Source organism: Lepus europaeus, chromosome 18 (genome assembly GCF_033115175.1).
Source record: "Lepus europaeus isolate LE1 chromosome 18, mLepTim1.pri, whole genome shotgun sequence".
Taxonomy (NCBI): domain Eukaryota; kingdom Metazoa; phylum Chordata; class Mammalia; order Lagomorpha; family Leporidae; genus Lepus; species Lepus europaeus.
In genome coordinates, this window is record NC_084844.1 from 16,803,490 (window position 1) to 16,821,302 (window position 17,813).

Here is a 17,813-nt window from a genome sequence, read left to right on the forward strand (position 1 = left end):
GGGATGGGGTAGGGCCAGCTGAGCACAGAGAACATACACATCCTCCTTGTGGCTGGCCGAGGACCAGTGCTGTCGCACACATCCCACGAATGCCCCAGAGAGAAGTCGGAAAACGAGAGAAGTGCAAGGAAAAGCAGAAGACGCCGGCACCTTGGCTCACTAGGCTAATCCTCTGCCTGCAGCGCCGGCACTCTGGGTTCTAGTCCTGGTTGGGGTGCCGGTTCTGTCCCGGTTGCTCCTCTTCCAGTCCAGCTCTCTGCTGTGGCCTGGGAGGGCAGTGGAGGATGGCCCAAGTCCTTGGGCCCTGCACCCGCGTGGGAGACCAGGAGAAGCACCTGGCTCCTGGCTTCAGATTGGCGTAGCTCCGGCCGTAGAGGCCATTTTGGGGGTGAACCAACGGAAGGAAGACCTTTCTCTCTGTCTCTCTCTCACTAACTGCCTGTCAAAAAAAAGAAAAGAAAAGCAGAAGAGAGAACTGCCTGAAGTGAGCAGCAGGAGCGAAGCTCACTGTCCATGGCCTGCGCTAAGCTGCTGCTGGCTCGTCCCTGCAGAATGTGTGCCACAGCTAAACGTCTTAAAATGCGCTGTTGTTGTAAAGTTGTAGACACAGTTCGACTGTCTCTGGCCTCACCAACACAACCCGACTTTCTTGCCCTGGTTCTCTTCTCAGTCTGAACTCATTACCTGCTCCGCGGCCCTGAGTGTGCAGTGGGGCGCGTGGGAAAACATTCAGAGAGCTCTATCTCTTTCCCAAACCAACCGAGGTGGTAAATGCCCCAGTGGAAGACAGCCCCAACAGGCACCGCAACGGTGCTAACAGCCCGTGATGGTAAATGGGCACTTAACACGTGCCGAGCACTGCACCAAGTTCTTTAGTACGCTGCCCTACTTGTTTCTCATAACAACCCCAAGGTCAAGGAAATAAGCAACTAGTCTAAGACGGCACAGCTTGTAAATGGCAGAGTCAGGGCTCAGGCAGAAGTCACTCTGACTTCGGATTCTCATTGCTTAGCCCCTGTGCAGTAATGTAAACAATGCTTTTCTCTGTTTATACTAATATGGTGTTTCCAGAAGACTTCGTGACTTACAGCGAAAAATGGCTGTCACCAGTGGACAAGGGACTAAGTTTTACTGGAATGTTCTCCAAGTGACCAGTGGAGGAAGAGAGTCTAAAGTAGGTAGGAAAAAGTCATGGAAAATCTAGTAACTAGGCCTGATACCAACGAGAAATTTTGAGGCACTCAAATGTACTGAATTGTGGCACAGCAGGTAAAGCCGTCACCTCTGACACCAGCATCCCACCAGTTTGTGTCCCGGCTGCTCCACTTCCAATCCAGCTCCCTGTTAATGGCCTGGGAAATTGCCCAAGTGCTTGGGCCCCTGCCACCCATGTGGGAGACCCAAAGCTCCTGGCTTTGGCCTGGGCCAGACCTAGCCATTGCAGACATCTGGAGAGTGAACCAGTGAATGGAAGATCTCCCTATGTCTCTCCCTTCCTTTGTAACCTTTTCAAAAATAAATAAATATTTTTTAAAGTTTGTGGAAATGTACATTAAGAAAAAACCATACATGGATTTCAATACTTTTTTTAAAAAGTACTGAATTATTGAGATGAGCGTAGATAGCAGGCCGGGAAGGGGGAATTTCTGGACCTCACTAAAGACGTTTCCATCCCCTGGATCAAGCCGGGTTCTATCCCCAGAACATTCCCAGCTCCCTCCTTCCCCAGAGTATCTTCCATTCCATCCACCCTTCCTCTGCAGCCAGGATTCTTTTTACAGCATGGTTTCCTAAACTTGGCAATTTTTGATTTTTTTTTTTTTTGAGCCAAATAATTCTTGGGTGTGGAGCAGTTGAGCTATCCTGTTCAGCATCCTTGGCCTCTACCCACAGAAATCAGTAGTGCATCTCCAGTTGTAACTATCAAAAATGTCACTAGACACTGCCCAGTGACCACTGGGAGACAAAACAACCTCTTCCTCCCCATTTAGAGCCACTGTTTGAAACATATTTGAGGGGCTAGTGCTGTGGCACAGCAGGTTAAAGCCCCAGCCTGCAGTGCCAGCATCCCATATGGGCACCGGTTCGTATCCCAGCTGCACCTCTTCCAATCCAGCTCTCTGCTATCGCCTGGGAAAGCAGTACAAGATGGCCCAAGTCCTTGGGTCTCTGCACCTGCGTGGGAGACCAGGAGGAAGTTCCTGGCTCCTGGCTTTGGATTGGCGCAGCTCTGGCCATTGCAGTCATTTGGGGGAGTGAATCAACGGGAATGGAAGATCTCTCTCTCTCTCTCTCTCTCTCTCTCTCTCTCTGAATCTACCTCTCTGTCTGTAACTCTGTCTTTCAAATAAATAAAATAAATCTTTAAACAAAAAAAGAAACATACTTGATCATACCATTCACCTGCTTAAAAACCTACACTCCAAGCTGCCAAAGGATTAGCATACATTCAAGGCACTTACAATGGACTCAACCTACATCCAACTTTACACCTTATCACTTCCTCTCATTGCCACCACACTAAACCATTCACCATCTTCTGCACTATCCTTTTATTATTATTGTTTGATAGGCAGAGAGAGACACAGCATCCATCCACTGGTTCACTCCCCAAATGCCTGCAACATCCAGAACTGCGCTGGATCAAAGTAAGGAGACTCTTGAGCTCACCCCATATGTTGGGCACAGCAGATTCAGCAGCGAACAACACAGACGAGGTCCCCACCATCACAGGGCTTAGATGCTAGTTACAGTCCTGGAAACACACACCCATTCACCACCATATTATGACAGTTCTGCAAAGAGCCAGCAATGAAGATCTGCTGCCTTACCAAAGGAGTGGAGGAATGGGAGAGAGCCTGGGGTGGGACCATGGCTTAAGGCAGGTGCTAACCTGCAGTGTTGTATCCCTCTACCATTCATTTAATCAGGCCTGGCCAGGGCTGGACAACGTGGGTCGTATGAAGCCCACGAAAACATTCTGCCCCTGCCAAGGCAGCCCCAGGCAAGATTTGACACTCAGTACATCTATATAGCAGGCTAATGTTTTTAAGTTGATAATTCTGTATGGCCTTCAAATGATGTTATAAATATCCAAATGGCCCTTGGCAGAAAAAAAGCTCCCCACCCTCGCAATGTTGGCTCCCAAACGCTGCAGAAAAGTGACTCACTCTCCAGACTCAGAATCAGGAAGACACAGATGAATAAGAAAAATCTGATTGTTAATCAGAGGAAAGGCAGGGGACAAAGGGGAAGCAACCTGAATTGGCCTGGAAACCACGTCAGTGTGTGAGCAGGTGGCCAAGGGGGTAGAAGAAAGGGTGGTAGGTGGCCAGGCTCACACAGTGATGAGCTGGCACCTAGTGCTACCCAGGGACCCCATGGTCCCCCTGCCCATGGCCCCAGCACTATTCTGCAGTATCCACACTGGCATTCAAGACTCAGACACAAAATTAAGTGAGACTCAGACACACCTTGACCTCCTTGGAAAGAAATGTCTGTTTCCCAGAAAGGACAGCAAACGCCCCCAGCTGCCCAGCCACCACGTGCACCTGGAGAGGAGGACGCAGGGATGCAGGGCTGGCGGGAGCACGGGAGAAGCACACAGGCCTGCAGGGTTGAGGCTGGGTTTCCTGGAAGCACAGCTTGCGATGGGAATTGGGAATCCCTGTTCCAGGTTCTTACTGGGGAAGTGGGAGACCAGGAGGGAAGCAGGACAAGGGCAGAGTCAAAGTTCAGCAGGAATGCGCCCTGGGGCAGAGACTCCTGCAGCCTGACCCCGCAGTGGGGCTCCAGAGCTTGAATGGCCTCGTGTGACCCCAGCACTGGCCAACGTGAGGCGCAAGGCAGCTCCTGGGAGCCGAGGGCAATGCTCCAGCCGAGCTGCGACCAGCAGCCCTCCCAGCAGTGGGGGCCGCACAGCGTCCACTCTGCCTCATTTTTGGCCACGGCTCCTGGATGGGGAAACACCAACACCACAGAGGCCTGGCAGCTCTCAGAGGCCTCGGTCTCCTGGGAAACCCTCGTCCCACAGTGCTTCCTTTGTGAGGCTAAACAAAGTGATCTGTGACAGGACAGTCTGCTGGGCAGCCAGGGGGCAAGGGTGGCCATCGGGCTGACCCCGGGCCCTGGCAGGGCCGGCCCCTAACAGGAAGCCGCAGTGTGGTAATGTCACAGGACTGGCGCCCCTCCAGGAGAGCAACGATGAGGCTGGGTTCATAAGAATGTCAGAGGAGGGGGGTGAGGGATGGAGGGAGGGGGGAGGAGGGAGAGGGAAGGCAAGAGCCTGAGGGTCAGGGGTGCACCGGCCCCTCCCAGTGCAGCTAGACCTTCTGGGCTGACTCATCGCTCCTGTAGGAGCCAGGCACCTCTGAAATTCATCAGATGTCCCCCACCCCCACGAAGCCACCCAGGCTTGTCCACGATGAGCCTCTCTCCAGTGGGCTCCTATGCCACTCCCTGAGGCCCCCTCGCTTCTGGGGTCTGGCAGAGTCTGCTTTGTGTTGTGAAGCACCCTTGGGTAAGTTAAGAAAGGACAAAAATGTCTCTGTGTCCTCTCCTCCACACACACACACACACACACACACCAGCACAAAACCTGGTCCCCAGAGCCTGGTGGACGTGGATACGGCAGGTGGAGAGGAACCCTGAGGACCAGCAGGCGCTCTCTGACATATGAGGCAGCTTTGAAGACCATCCCCAAGGCAGCCAGCAAAACAACCAAGGCGTTGAGGCCAGGGGTGAGGACATGGCCGAGTCACAGCACTCTAGCCTTGTGAGACCTCCTTGTGACAAAGAACAGGCCACAGGCCCAGCAGCTCTGGCAAGGGACAATGGCAAACTGGGCCATAGCTCCAAGAGACCAGAAACCATGCATGACCCGCATTCACCCATATGGACTAAACGCTGGCACAGGGCAGGCGCCTGGTACATGTGTGCCCCTGAGAGTCCCTGGGGACATGATGATGGTGCCAAAGGGTGAGCCCTGAGGCCAGCTGAGCACCCAACACCCTGGCAGGGTGCAGAGGAGGGAGGCTGCAGCAGCTGCCTGGGGTCCCCCAAGGATCAGCCAAGGAGCACGTTGAGGATGGCTGTTCTGGCCCTGGTCGGGGACAGGAACCAGAGCTATGACCTAGGCAGCTCCTGTTTGGCTTCAGTGAGGCCAGCAGCCAAAGAAAACACAACTCTGGCTGGGATCCTCCCCAGTGCCTCACATGGACCAGGAACATGGAGCCCACACAGGAGGGGTGGGGCTGCCTCGGGCCATTTGAAGCCCTCTCCCGAGGCAACCCTCTCCCCACGGGCCCTCCACTTCCAACTTACCCACTTCCATCAGCATCTGAATATGACGGAAATACTCTGAACTATTAAACTGAAGTTCCTGCTCACTCCCTAACTCAAACTGCGTTCCTCCGTGTGTACCAGCCCTCTCTCCCCTGACATCTCTGAGGTTGACATCACTTCCTTCAAACTCTATCCCAGATTTTACTGGCATAAGGAAACAATGTTACAAACAAGAAAACGGAGCCAACTTTGTGTCACTGGACGTGCTTTAGAATAACACCGATTTTCCTTTCCAATCGAGTTTTTTTAAGGCTGATGTTAACATGAATGCCTATACGGACTGGCTCTACTGGTTAGAACTCCAGTGCAAATGAAGCCAATCTGGGTTGTGGGTCATCACAGAAACCAATTATAATCTGTTTGTTCAATTGGCCACACAATACACCCATAACCCAGTCCCAACCAACCTGCACATGTCTGCAGCCTGCCTGTGGCAAGAAGGATTAAACGACAGTAACCACGGCCCAGCAAGTGCCTCTTGTCAGGTCCCAAGAACAACTCCCTCTGTCTGCTGCCCTCTCAGTGTTGTCAGCAGATTTGCAGAAACACTACAGTAACCTCAGCTCAGCTTCCTGTGGATGAAGAGGAAGCATCCCAAGAGCCATTTTGGGGACAGCAAGAAACTAATCTGAGATTATCAATGGGGCTCAAGACTTCAGTGCGTTTTGTAATAAGAAAACTCAGCATCCTGCAGGTAGGAAGACTCAAAACCATAATCCCCTGCCTGTAGTCAGAGAAGCTCTCGGGTGGCAGTGTCCAGTAGAACTTCCTATCAAGCTGAAATGCTCTATTTCTGCACTGTGGACTACGATAGCCACTAGTTGCATGTGGCTACTGACCAACTAAGGAAACGAGTTTTTTATTTTTAAAATTGTGATTAATTTTTAAACATTATTTATGTATTTGGGAGGCAGAGTGACAGAGAGAGGGGCAGAGCTAGATAGAGAGAGATCTTCTATCCACTGGCTCATACCCCAAATGGCCGCAACAGCCAGGGCTGGGCTAGCCAAAAGCCAGGAGCCAGGAACTCTATCCAGGTCTCCCACAAGGACAGCAGGGGCCCAAGCCCTTGAGTCATCTTTCGCTACTTTCCCAGGCACATTATCAGGAAGCTGCATTGGAAGTGGAACAGCGGGGACTTAAATCAGCACTCAAACAGGATACCAGTGACACAGGCAGTAGCTTAACCCATTCCAACCACAATGCCAGTTCCAAATTTTCATTCATCTAAATATCTGTGCATGGCTAACAGCTGCCATACTGGACTGATCTAGATTCCAAAAAGCAAGAGTAGTACTAACAGTAGTAACAGTGACAAGAAAATGATGCTAACATTTAACAAGCACTACCACTTTCTGGACACTGTTCTAAGTATATAAACTCACTAACTATGCACCAATGTCTTGCATATATAGTACAATTTTCCAAGTCACCTGTGATAAAATTCATATAAAATTATTGCTAACTTTTTATATATAAATATATGTATATATTTATACATATAATATATAATATAATGCATATTATATATAGTATAGTATATATATAGCACATAATATATATAATATATATAAAGGATATATGTAAAGTGACATCATGTAATTTCTAAGTGTATAAATACTAAAAATTGAACAATGGCCAGTGATTTTTTTTAACCTGTAAAGGGATCAGTCTTTATACTCAAAAAGATTAGGAGCTATTGGCTGAGAGGGAAGATGAAAGAAAAGAAGAAAAAACCCGATCTTCAAATGAAGTTCCCCTCGCCCTCCCACTGTCTTCTAGGAGTGGGCAGAGCCCAGGTCAGTCCTTGGTGCTCCACCAGCAAGGACACAGGAGCTGAATGAAACTAAGAAGGATCCCATTCCTGCTTCTCGGCACTGGCGTGAAACATCACCTGCGCAGCTCTGCCCGGCTCGGACCACCACAAGCCCCACCCGCCGCCTGCCCTGCCAGGGCTACAGGTGTGTGAGTGGCTGTGGCGGCCAGGATAGGAGCATGAGATCCCACTCACCTGAGCACATCTCCCCCTTGTAGCGGACACAGGAGAAGTCGTCGCACTCGCAGTACTTGCCCGTGATCTTTCCGAAGTCACTGCTGTGGCAGACACACTGGCCACAGAGGCACTCGCCCCGCTGGCTGCAGATGGGCTGGCCCTCCTTGGGGCTGCACTGGTCCTGCTGGGAGGGGCTGTAGTCCTCCTCGGAGCACTCGCACTGCGAGCCCAGCCAGCCGGGCCCGCAGCGGCACACCCCACACTCAAAAGTCCCGTTGCCATCGTTGCAGCGGTGGCTGTGCGGCTCCGCGTGGGCCTGGCAGGCACAGTCACAGTCGAAAGTGACCTGCACGGTGAGGCTGTCCTTGAAGCCCACGGGCTTGATGGTGAAGGACTTCTCCTTCTCCTGGGGGCAGCCCCGCACCTTGGCTTCGATGCTGAAGCTCACCTGGATGGGAGGCGAGATCTCACTCAGACACAGGTGGGTGGAGGTACCATGGCAGCCCTGGGAGGCAAAGGCTACTGGGAGTAGCTTCCTCCTGTGATCTAGGCTTGCTCAGCCCTCCCGCCAGCAGGGTGTGCAAAGCAGACGTGAGAGCGCGGGAGAGTTCTGCCGCTGTGACACATCCGGCTGGATGCAGACGTGGTTTACGGGCATGAATCCGAAGGCCGGTTTCTGTGCTGCTTGTGGGACACACCAGCTCACGCAGAACAGAACGGTGCCCTTGGGGACACTCTGCTCTGGCCTGCTGAGCTAGCTGGGCTGATTGCACAACACCAGCAAGACACACAAAGCCCTCTTTTGCATGTTCCGTTTGCTGTTGAATCTTCAGCAGCTAATACGGTGCAGAGCACGTAGCCAGTGCTCAGTATAATGTTCCAGCCAATACTGCCCTTTTCCATCACAGGAAAAGCACAGGCATTACCTTGGGGGAGGCTGGAGACGGATAAGGGCCCGAAGGCAAGAGAGATTTTCATTTGTAATGAAATGTGCATTCTCAAAGAGGGGTGACCAAATGGCAAGTTTCAGAGAATCCAGATGGTGAAACCCATTTAACAGGGAAGTCTGCGGCAACAGAAGCCTCGGAGGGAAAGGCTGGCGTCTGCCTCGTGGCGACCTTCAGGACAAGTGTGGGGGACAAAGGGCGTGGCCAGCGCCAGACCTGCCCAGCCCAGCTCACCGTGTCTCCAATCTTGAGTCCCACACACGACTTGAGGCCCGGGATGACCTCATTGTTGAGGCAGGTGGCGTTGAAGGACAGCGACAGCTCCTCGGGGAGGTCACGGACTTCCAGCTCTACCTTAGAGCGGATTTTCTGAGAAGGAAAAAGTGAAGCAGGTAAGGAAGGGAGCCCAGAGGAAATGGACAAGAGCTAATTCCATCCCATCAAACTCTGTGGTGGCCCCGGACTCGTGCTGGCTGTGCCAGATGCTGAGGTTCACCTGGAAGCTGCAGGGCCACCCCCTAGGAACCTGCTTACTGCTGTATTTCCTGCCCAGGGAAGCTGCTCCCTCGTCTGCTTCCCACTGTGTCCAGGTGAGTCTGGGTACAGCCTAAACCAGCTATGCCTCCCACAGGCCTCATGAATACGCAAAAGAGGAATGCCATGCTGGGCACCTGGGGGAGCAGCAAGGTAGTGTTTAGGCACCTTATCCTCCCCGCAGCTTGCCTATGGGGGCCCAGCTGCCCCTCATCCTGCCCCTCCCACAATTCAGGGCCCTACTCCTCCATCTGATCCTCTAAGCTCTCCACTCACTCTATCCTGGCCGCTCCCCAGCCTTCTCAGAGGCTGCATCCATCCCAGGGCTGGCCACCACCTGGCCTCTGGGAGCACAAGAAGAAGGCTGTGGGGTGACTCTCAACTCTGAGCCTGCTGCACAAGCCAAGGGAAGGGATCTCGGCGTCCCAGTCCCCGCAGGAGACACTTACCCCATAAGCATCAACAATGAGCTGGAGGACGTTGCTGGAGTCGGCGGACAGAACCCCCACTGTGGTCCCTGGGATGAGCTCGCTATAGTTCTGGAAAGGAAGACAAAGACGTCCAGAGCTTGCTGGAGGAAGGTAGCAATCTCCAAAAGCCCTCCCCAGATCAGACTGAGAGTCTTGAAGCAAAGATTGGGGAAGGGTACAGGATAGTCCACTTATCACTGCCAGGATGACAGGGAACCTCTCACCCCCCACTCCCCACGACAAACACCAACAAGCCCCTCCTGGTAGGCCCAGGGCTTGCAGCCGAAAGACTCTGGGGAGGACTCTAGCACCTGGGGAATGGGGTGAAGGGGAGTCTCACAACCGGAGCCCCAAAGGCACAGTCACCTGGTAGAGATTGACCACATTTTCAGTCACTGCAAAGATCAAGTTGATGTTTTTTTGGGATAGCTTCTCAGTCATCAGTCCTAGAGAGGGATAATCCTAAGAAAAAGGAGAAAAGGGAGGTCGGTGAAGAAGCCCTACAGACATCCCTGGCTTCCTCACCTGCAAATTTGACTGATCTGGGCCGTGGCTTACACTTTGTCACCCCCGGTCAAAGTGAGACAAAAATGGAAAAGTTTCGGCACAAACATGGCTGTGAATTCCAAGGACAGATAAACAGGTACAGGATAAGGGTATCAAAACGAAGCATCTCTTTCTTCTCAAATTCAGCACTTTACACCACAGAGCAGCTTCCACGGGCCAGGTACTTGCATAGGCCTTATTGTTGAGGAGCTACAGGGTTAAGCATCCTTCAGCAAAAGTCCTGGGGAGCAGATGTTTCTCAGGTTGCGGGGTTTTTCTGAGTTTGAGCTAGTCACGTGGTCTGAGATCATTCAAGGAGTTTTAGAGTTTGGGGCATTTCTGGTTTTGGAGTTTCGGACTGAGGATGCTCAGCCTACAACGACAAAGACCTTGGCCTGGCCCGCCTGGTCCTCCAGTCTTTCTTGCCAAACCCCACTCACCTCTCTTCCACTCAGCACTGGCCTCCCCCACTTTTTCGCCCTCCTGGAGTGGCCATTTTGGTTCTCCTCCTCCTTCCACAGGACCCAGCTCAATCCCCACCATCTCCAAGAGGCCTTTCTCCACTGTTTCAAGTCATGAAGAGCTTTCCTTCCTTTGATATCTGTAGCCGCTATGGACACTAACATACTAGTACACTAATGTACTAATCATACATCATGTGTTATTAGTCAACACATAAATCCTTTCGACTCAGCTAAGACAAAAACTCAATAAGGGTAGGCCCTTGGATAGCCTCTGGATCTACCTCAACCCCTGGTCCAGTGACTCACACAGACTAGTGTCAAAGGTGGCTGGCTCAACAATGTTTGATCTGGATATGGCTGAGAAGGAACTTGGGAGGCCAGTTATGATGAATGGTGAACATGTCCATGGAACCCTAGGCCTTGCAAGGAACTCCTGATATTATCTGGTGCAGTCTTCTCCCTTTACGTAGGTATACTTTAAAAATATTCTTATTTAAATTTTGTATTTACATGAAAGGCAAAGAGACAGAAACAGAGAAAAATCTTCCATCTGCAAGTTCAACCACCAAGGTAGTTCCTCAGCCTGCAACAAAGTCAGCCAGGTGGAAGCCAGAATCCCAGAACTCAGTCTGGGTCTCTCACCTAAGCAGCACAGACTCAAGTACATGGGCCACCATCTGCTGCCTCCCAGGATGCACACCAGCAGGAAGCTGAATGCAGGCATCTCAAGTGCAGTCTTCACTGTTGTGCCAAATACTCGCCTTACAAATGTGAATTTTTTTTTAAGATTTCTTATTTAAAAGTCAGAGTTATAAAAAGAGAAAGAGAGAGAAATCTTCCATCTGCTGGTTCACTCCCCAAATGGCTACAATGGCCAGGGCTAGGCCAGGCTGAAGCCAGGAGCCAGGAGCCAGGAGCTTCTTCCAGGTCTCTCCCACGTGTATGCAAAGGCCCAGGGACTTGGGCCATCTTCTGCTGCTTTCCCAGGCACATTAGCAGGGAGCTGGATTGGAAGTGGAGCAGCCAGGACTCAAATCAGTGCACGGATGGGATGCCAGCACTGCAGGCGGTGGCTTAATCTGCTGTGCCACAGTGTCAGCCCTCATAGGTGAACTTTTAAAGCCACCTAGACAAGGTCATTGGTATATTGTCTTTAAGAAATGAAGAGCAGCGCCATGGCTCACTAGACTAATCCTCTGCCTGTGGTGCTGGCACCCCGGGTTCTAGTCCCGGTTGGGGCGCCGGTTCTGTCCTGGTTGCTCCTCTTCCAGTCTAGCTCTCTGCTGTGGCCCGGGAAGGCAGTGGAGGATGGCCCAGGTGCTTGGGCCCTATACCCACATGGGAAACCAGGAGGAAGCACCTGGTTTCTGGCTTCAGATCGGTGCAGTGCACCAGCTGTGGCGGTCCTTTGGGGGGTGAACCAATGGAATGAAGACCTTTCTCTCTGTCTCTCTCTCTCTGTCTAACTCTGCCTAAAAAAAAAAGAAAGAAAGAAATGAGGAGCTCACAACCCTCAACCCAGGTAGTCGGAATATTAGCATTCTGCATATAAACATATTTTTCTTAAGGCTTATAGCAAGTTCTCCTGCTTCAGGTTAAACCTCTTCCATCTTATTAACTTATAAGAAGTCTTCTCACCTATCAGTCAAATCATCCTTTAGCTTTCTCTCCTCCAGCTAACTGACTATGAACCCTTAACCCTTCCTCATTGGGCCTGCTCTCCTTCTTTTGGTGATCTTTCTTGTTCCTCTATATTCTTCCAAGAACCATAGCGAGCCTGATATTCCAAGAAGGGGCCAATCAGTGCCGAGAGGAAGGCTGCTTTCCAGTTGGACCTAGAAAGTCCTTTGGGTCCATTCTGGATGCTGTGATGCTGCCCACGGGGATGGTGATCATGGAGGCAGTGAACTGCCCACAGTCAGGGCCTCCCTAATGGACCGCACCTCGATGCGGTGTCCATCCGGCAGAGAGCAAGGACAGCCTGAAACCAACCCTTGAACCCTTTCCAGAGGAAGAGCTGCCACTCGCATCTTCACACAAAGATTCTGCCTGGGTTGGGGCGGCCCTGGCCATCACGCTTAGGGACCACAGCTGGTGCCTGACATCTCACCATGGTGGTAGAGGCAGAGTAATGGTTGTCACCACCAATGTGACACTGCCCATCGTTGGGCCGGACGATGCCGGCCAGCCTTCCGTCCAGTGCGATATGAGTTTTGGCATCAGTGGTGAACACGAGCAAGTGGGATGCGTCATTCCTCCAGCCAATCTTTTCCTATTAGAAAAAAGCAAGGCAAAGGAGACAAAGCAACTTCAGCCACGTCATTGGTGGAGAACAAAGACCCAAGGACCTCCCTGGCTGCAGGGCTGGGCAAGCTGAAGAAGGGGCTCAGTGCCACTGCTTGGAACCCGAGACAGCGCTCAGTGCCACTGCTTGGAACCCGAGACAGCGCTCAGTGCCACTCCTTGGAACCCAAGACAGTGCTCAGTGCCACTCCTTGGAACCCGAGACAGCGCTCAGCGACCTCTGCTCTCCAGGCTCCTGGCTGACTGACCAAATGACAGCTTCATTCTCTATCTCTAACGGCTTCTCCAATGACAGTCACACTGTCCATCTGGAAGGGCACCTGCACAGCTGTGCTGGGCTAGGAGAAATCCCATCTGCCCACTTAGCGAGGTTAAGTGAACCCAGCCTCGACTCTGAAGCAGTTTCAGAGAGGGTGGGAAATGGTTTCCCTGGGAAAAATCCTGGACCACCGAGATCCAAAGAAACGTCATCTCTGGCCGTAGAGTGGCCAGGAGGCTACATCCCAGCCCTGCGTGAAGCTCTGCTTCATTCTTATCTACTTCACACCAGAAATCTTCCTCTGCTTAATCTCCAACCATGCCTGGCACTCCGTGTCCGCCGCACTCACATCACAGACTGTAGCCTGCATGATGGCATCAAAGCCACCCTCTGGGGCGTCCCGGTTCCGTGACACACTCTGCTTCTTCACCTCCTCATTGAAACGGGTCACCTGGTCAGTTAGCGTCAGCACATGTTTGTAGCCAAACATGGGTAAGCAGGTGGTCTTCATACTGCAGAGGGACGGGAGATCATTTAAGACTCTGGGATGGGAAAGGCAACACGGGGAGTGGGAGGGAGAGAGGGGGACAAACACGGAGAGGGTACACCCAGGCCTGGCCCATGCAGCCACAATTACCCAGACAGTTCAGACCCAAAACCCCTCAAATTCTCTGAAGGATCATCATCTGATCTCCCAGCAGCCTAGAGGGTGAGAGAGGTGAGCTGGGAAAACAGACTGCCTGAGTTCAAACCGCAGGCCACCCTGCTAGTTAGCCACGGGACCCTCTCTAAACCCAACCTTTGAAAATGGGGCCACTAGAGCACACATCTCGTGACACTGCTGTGGGACCTCAGGGAGTTACAGCGCACAAAGCACTCAGGCCAGAGGGAGGTGCGAGCTGTTGTTGCCATCACCTTATACTTAACACTTGTCTAAAGTCACAGGAAAGCAAATGTCCATCAATAAGGGAACATTCCTGAACCGTTAACAAGCCAACAGGCGATGCTAGGCAGGAGCTTTTCTGTCCCCAGCCTGTGTTTTCTTAACTGATGGTTGATATCTTTACTGAGAAATCTTAAAAGCCACACAATAAATTCTGAAAACTAAACAGTAAATTCAGGGGCAGACATCTGGTTCAGATGTTGCTTGGGACACCTGCATCCCGTATCAGAGTGCCTGGGTTCAAGTCCTGGCTCCACTTCTGATTCCAGCCTCCTGCTGATGAACACCCTGGCAGGTAGGTAATGGCTCAAGTGCTTTGGTCCCTGCCATTCACATAGGAGAGCCAGATGGAATCCCTGGTGCCTGTCTTCAGCCTGGCCCAATCTTGACTGTTGGCAGACATTTGGGAAGTGAACCAGCAAATGGAAGATTTCTATTTAATTCTTTGTCTCTACCTTTCAAATAAATTTAAATATAAATAAATAAAATTTTAAAAAAGAAAAGTAGGGCCGGTGCTGTGGCGTAGTGGGTTAACGTCCTCGCTTGTAGTGCTGGCAACCCATATGGAAGCCGGTTCAAGACCCAACTGCTCCACTTCTGATCCAGCTCTCTGCAATGGCCTGGGAAAGCAGTAGAAGATGGCCCAAGTCCTTGGGCTCCTGCACCCGCGTGGGAGACCCGGAGCAAGCTCCTGGCTCCTGGCTTTGGATCGGCACAGCTCCCAATTGGGGAGTGAACCATCAGATGGAAGACATCTCTCTTTCTCTCTCTCTCTCTCTCTTTCTCTGCCTCTCCTCTCTCTGTGTAACTCTGACTTTCGAATAAATAAATAAATAAATCTTAAAAAAAAACTCAAATGGTGCCTCTTTTTAAAAAATAAATAAAATAAAAAAGTAAATTCACACTTTGTCAGTAACCACCATTTTAAATTATTGCAATGCATGTATTTTCAGTCTGCTAATTAAATAAGCCATTAAATTGTAAGCTGAAATGTCAAACAGAGGCAAAACTTATCAACTTATAGACTAGTAAAGGGTTCAATAAATGCCATTTCCACTCTGTCATATTCCTCTAGGACTTCATCTCTCATATTTTAACCCTGCAAGATGCACAGCCCAGATGAGGAAAACAGTAACAAGAATGGAATCAATCCTTCCGAAATCATACCACCTCTGTTGACTTGTCCATAAGCTTCTCTCTCCCTCATTGCCCTCCCTTCTCCCTTGCCTCCTATCTGTTTAAGACCAAGACTCAGAAGATGATGCGTTTTCTCCCTAGTTCCCCAAACAGCCTTGGCCTCAGCCAGTCAACACTCCAGGTGGACAGGCCCATTTGCCAAACAGGAAGACCAAGGGAGAAAAGAGCCAACAAAGATATCCCAGAGCTAGAAATGGGAACCAGGACTTGGGTGTGCATAGGGCAGGGGGGAGAGGCACCTCCTTCACTTCCGGAGGAGGGACTTACTCATAGCAGGGGTTTCTGAGGGCCTCTGGTGGGGAGATGTACATGTAGGGTGATACAGGTTTATCCACAAAGGCCCCAAAGCCAATCCGCAGGTTACTGGTGAGCTTGCGCATCTGGGAGGCCAATTTGGTACCCAGATTCTGGATGCTCCAGAGATCATCTTTCATGGAGTAGGACAGGTCCATCAAGTAATAGATGTCCACAGGGTAATCCTCCACCTGCCGCACTTGGATGGAGAAAGTCTTCGAATCATCTGGAAGGCAAAGATGTTGGTTTTTCTCCTTTCTCTGAATTCCATAGCACCAAACACATGCCTTATACAAAGTGAATCACTCTTACATTCTTATTGATTTAACTGGAAACTCAAAACACTTCCAAAGGTTCTCAGCCCCATCCTCCCTCTCTCCTTTGCTCCAAACCCCATGGAAAATCTTCCTACAAATTACTTTCTCATCCTATATCTCATTTGTACCTCAACACAAAGCTACAAGCCAGGCAAAACAGGCATCAAGGGAAAGAAGAAACAAACTTGTTTTGAGTGCCCGCTACATCAGAAGTGGTGAACAACTTGCTAACAGCTAATATAAGGCAGAGTCGAGATTCGCACTCAGATCTGACTCAAGCCCCAGCACCTTGCATTTCCTTCCACTTTCCTGCGCACACCTCCCCTACATCCTCCTTCTGCCTCCCCATCTCCATCTGAGCCACCTCCCCAACATCTCCACCTTGTGCCCTACACCCACCTGCCCCAGGTCTCGCCCCACCACAAGTCCCATCCCTACCTGGTCGCAGGCGCAGCGCAATCCTCTGGGGACTGACTTGAGTGACCTGGGAGCTGTCTCCAGAGCCTTTGTCGCTGAGGGGCCTGGCCTCCAGGATTCGGGCCTCGCTGACCGGGAACTCGATGGATTCTGGGGCACAGTTGTCCTGTAGCAGATTCTCCTTCAGGTCACAGCGGGGTGAGCCCACGGGCAGGGCCTGGAAGACAGAACCCATGGGGAAGCCCTGCCACCAGAGCTACACTGGCTCTCTGCCCCCTGCAGGCCCTGCCACCTTCCAGTGGATCACAGTCCACCCAGTACTTGAGCTCAATCAGCAAAAATGAACTGCTGTGGTCCTTGCTAGAATAATCCCCAGGACTGCTGCACAGAAAGGAGAAACTGAGGGATCAGAAATACTGAGTGCCTGATCGCGCACTGGCCGCTGGGGAAAGGGTCTGCAGAGTAAGATGTCTGCTAGGCTGGCATTTTTCAAACAGTGAAATGCAATTCACGTACCCCAAAATCTATGTAGGTGGTCTCTACCATATTAAATAAAATGCAATAGAACAGAAAATACCAAATTAAGTGTCACTTTATGAAATTTTATATAATGGGGAGCAGGGGGTAACATGTATAATAAATAATGACGTACAACGGATTTCTTTCTGTCGGTCAAGGTTAACAGAATTTGGAAGCTGTTATGTTAGATGCTAGCTAGGCTCTGAGTTGCACGAAAGCAGGAACTGTATATGTCTTGTTCTTTCTCTGTTTCCTAAGCCAGGACTTGCCACAAAAGTAGCGAGGAGGGGGAGGGGCGGAGCAGACGGTAAGGGCTGCGAGCACAGTAGATTGGCCCAGGCTAGACCTCAGCATTGCCAACTGCCACTTACTAACTGGTTCTTGGGCATGAAACCCAAACTCTTCAAGCGTAGCTTCCTGAACCGCAACAGGAAGAAAATAATGGCCCCTCCTTTGGAACCTGGAGTGGTAAGAAACCAAAAGTCATAGACACAGAAAGTAGAATGGTGGTTGCTATGGGGATAGGAGGAGGGAGAAAAGGAGAGTTATTGTTTAATGGTTCAGGGTCTCAGTTTTACAGGGTGAAAAGGGTTACAGAGAGAGATGGGAGCGGTGGTTTTATAATACAATGAATGTATTTAATACCACTGAACTGCACATTTAAAAATGGCTAAGACTGCAAATCTGGGGCAAGCAGTTAAGATGCCAGCTAAGACACTCATTAGTCCCATATTCTATGGGTGGCTCTGGCTCCTGATTCCAGCTTCCTGACAATGCAGACCCCGAGAGGCACCAGTGATGGCTCAAATAGTTGGGTTCCTGCCACCCATGTCGGAAACCTCAACTGAGTTCCTGGCTCCCAGCTTCTTTCTGGCCTAGCCCCGGCCATGGCAGGCATTTAGGGAGTGAACCTGCAGATAGGAGCTCACTCTGCCTCTCAAATAAAAGTATTTTTTAGGAGCTAGTGCTGTGGTACAACAGGTTAAAGCCATGGCCTGCAGCTCCAGCATCCCACACAGGTGCAGGTTTAAATTCTCGTTGCTCTGCTTCTGATCCAGCTCCCTGCCAATGCACTTGGGTAAGCAGCAGAAGATGATCCATGTCCTTGGGCACCTGCACTCACGTGAAAGATGGCCCAGCCCTGGCCATTGCAGCCACTTGGGGAGTTAACCAGTACATAGAAAATCTCTCTGTGTGTCTCTCCTTCTCTCTCTCTAACTATGTCTTTCAAATAAATAAAAAATCTTTTTTTAAGATTTATTTATT

General features: G+C 50.9%; 1 protein-coding gene across 2 annotated transcripts in view; it reads right to left on the minus strand.

The window, feature by feature from the left end:
* Window positions 1-17,813, minus strand: part of ITGB3 (integrin subunit beta 3) — a 59,844-nt gene that overhangs the window by 16,340 nt on the left and 25,691 nt on the right. For both annotated transcript variants that reach the window (XM_062175538.1, XM_062175537.1), the window contains exons 3-10: window positions 16,050-16,245; window positions 15,268-15,520; window positions 13,210-13,372; window positions 12,408-12,569; window positions 9,654-9,749; window positions 9,267-9,356; window positions 8,518-8,652; window positions 7,355-7,784 (exon numbers count right to left, since the gene is read on the minus strand). In XM_062175538.1, coding sequence (XP_062031522.1) covers window positions 7,355-7,784; window positions 8,518-8,652; window positions 9,267-9,356; window positions 9,654-9,749; window positions 12,408-12,569; window positions 13,210-13,372; window positions 15,268-15,520; window positions 16,050-16,245 — 1,525 coding nt within the window. The remainder of the gene's footprint in view (window positions 1-7,354; window positions 7,785-8,517; window positions 8,653-9,266; window positions 9,357-9,653; window positions 9,750-12,407; window positions 12,570-13,209; window positions 13,373-15,267; window positions 15,521-16,049; window positions 16,246-17,813) is intronic.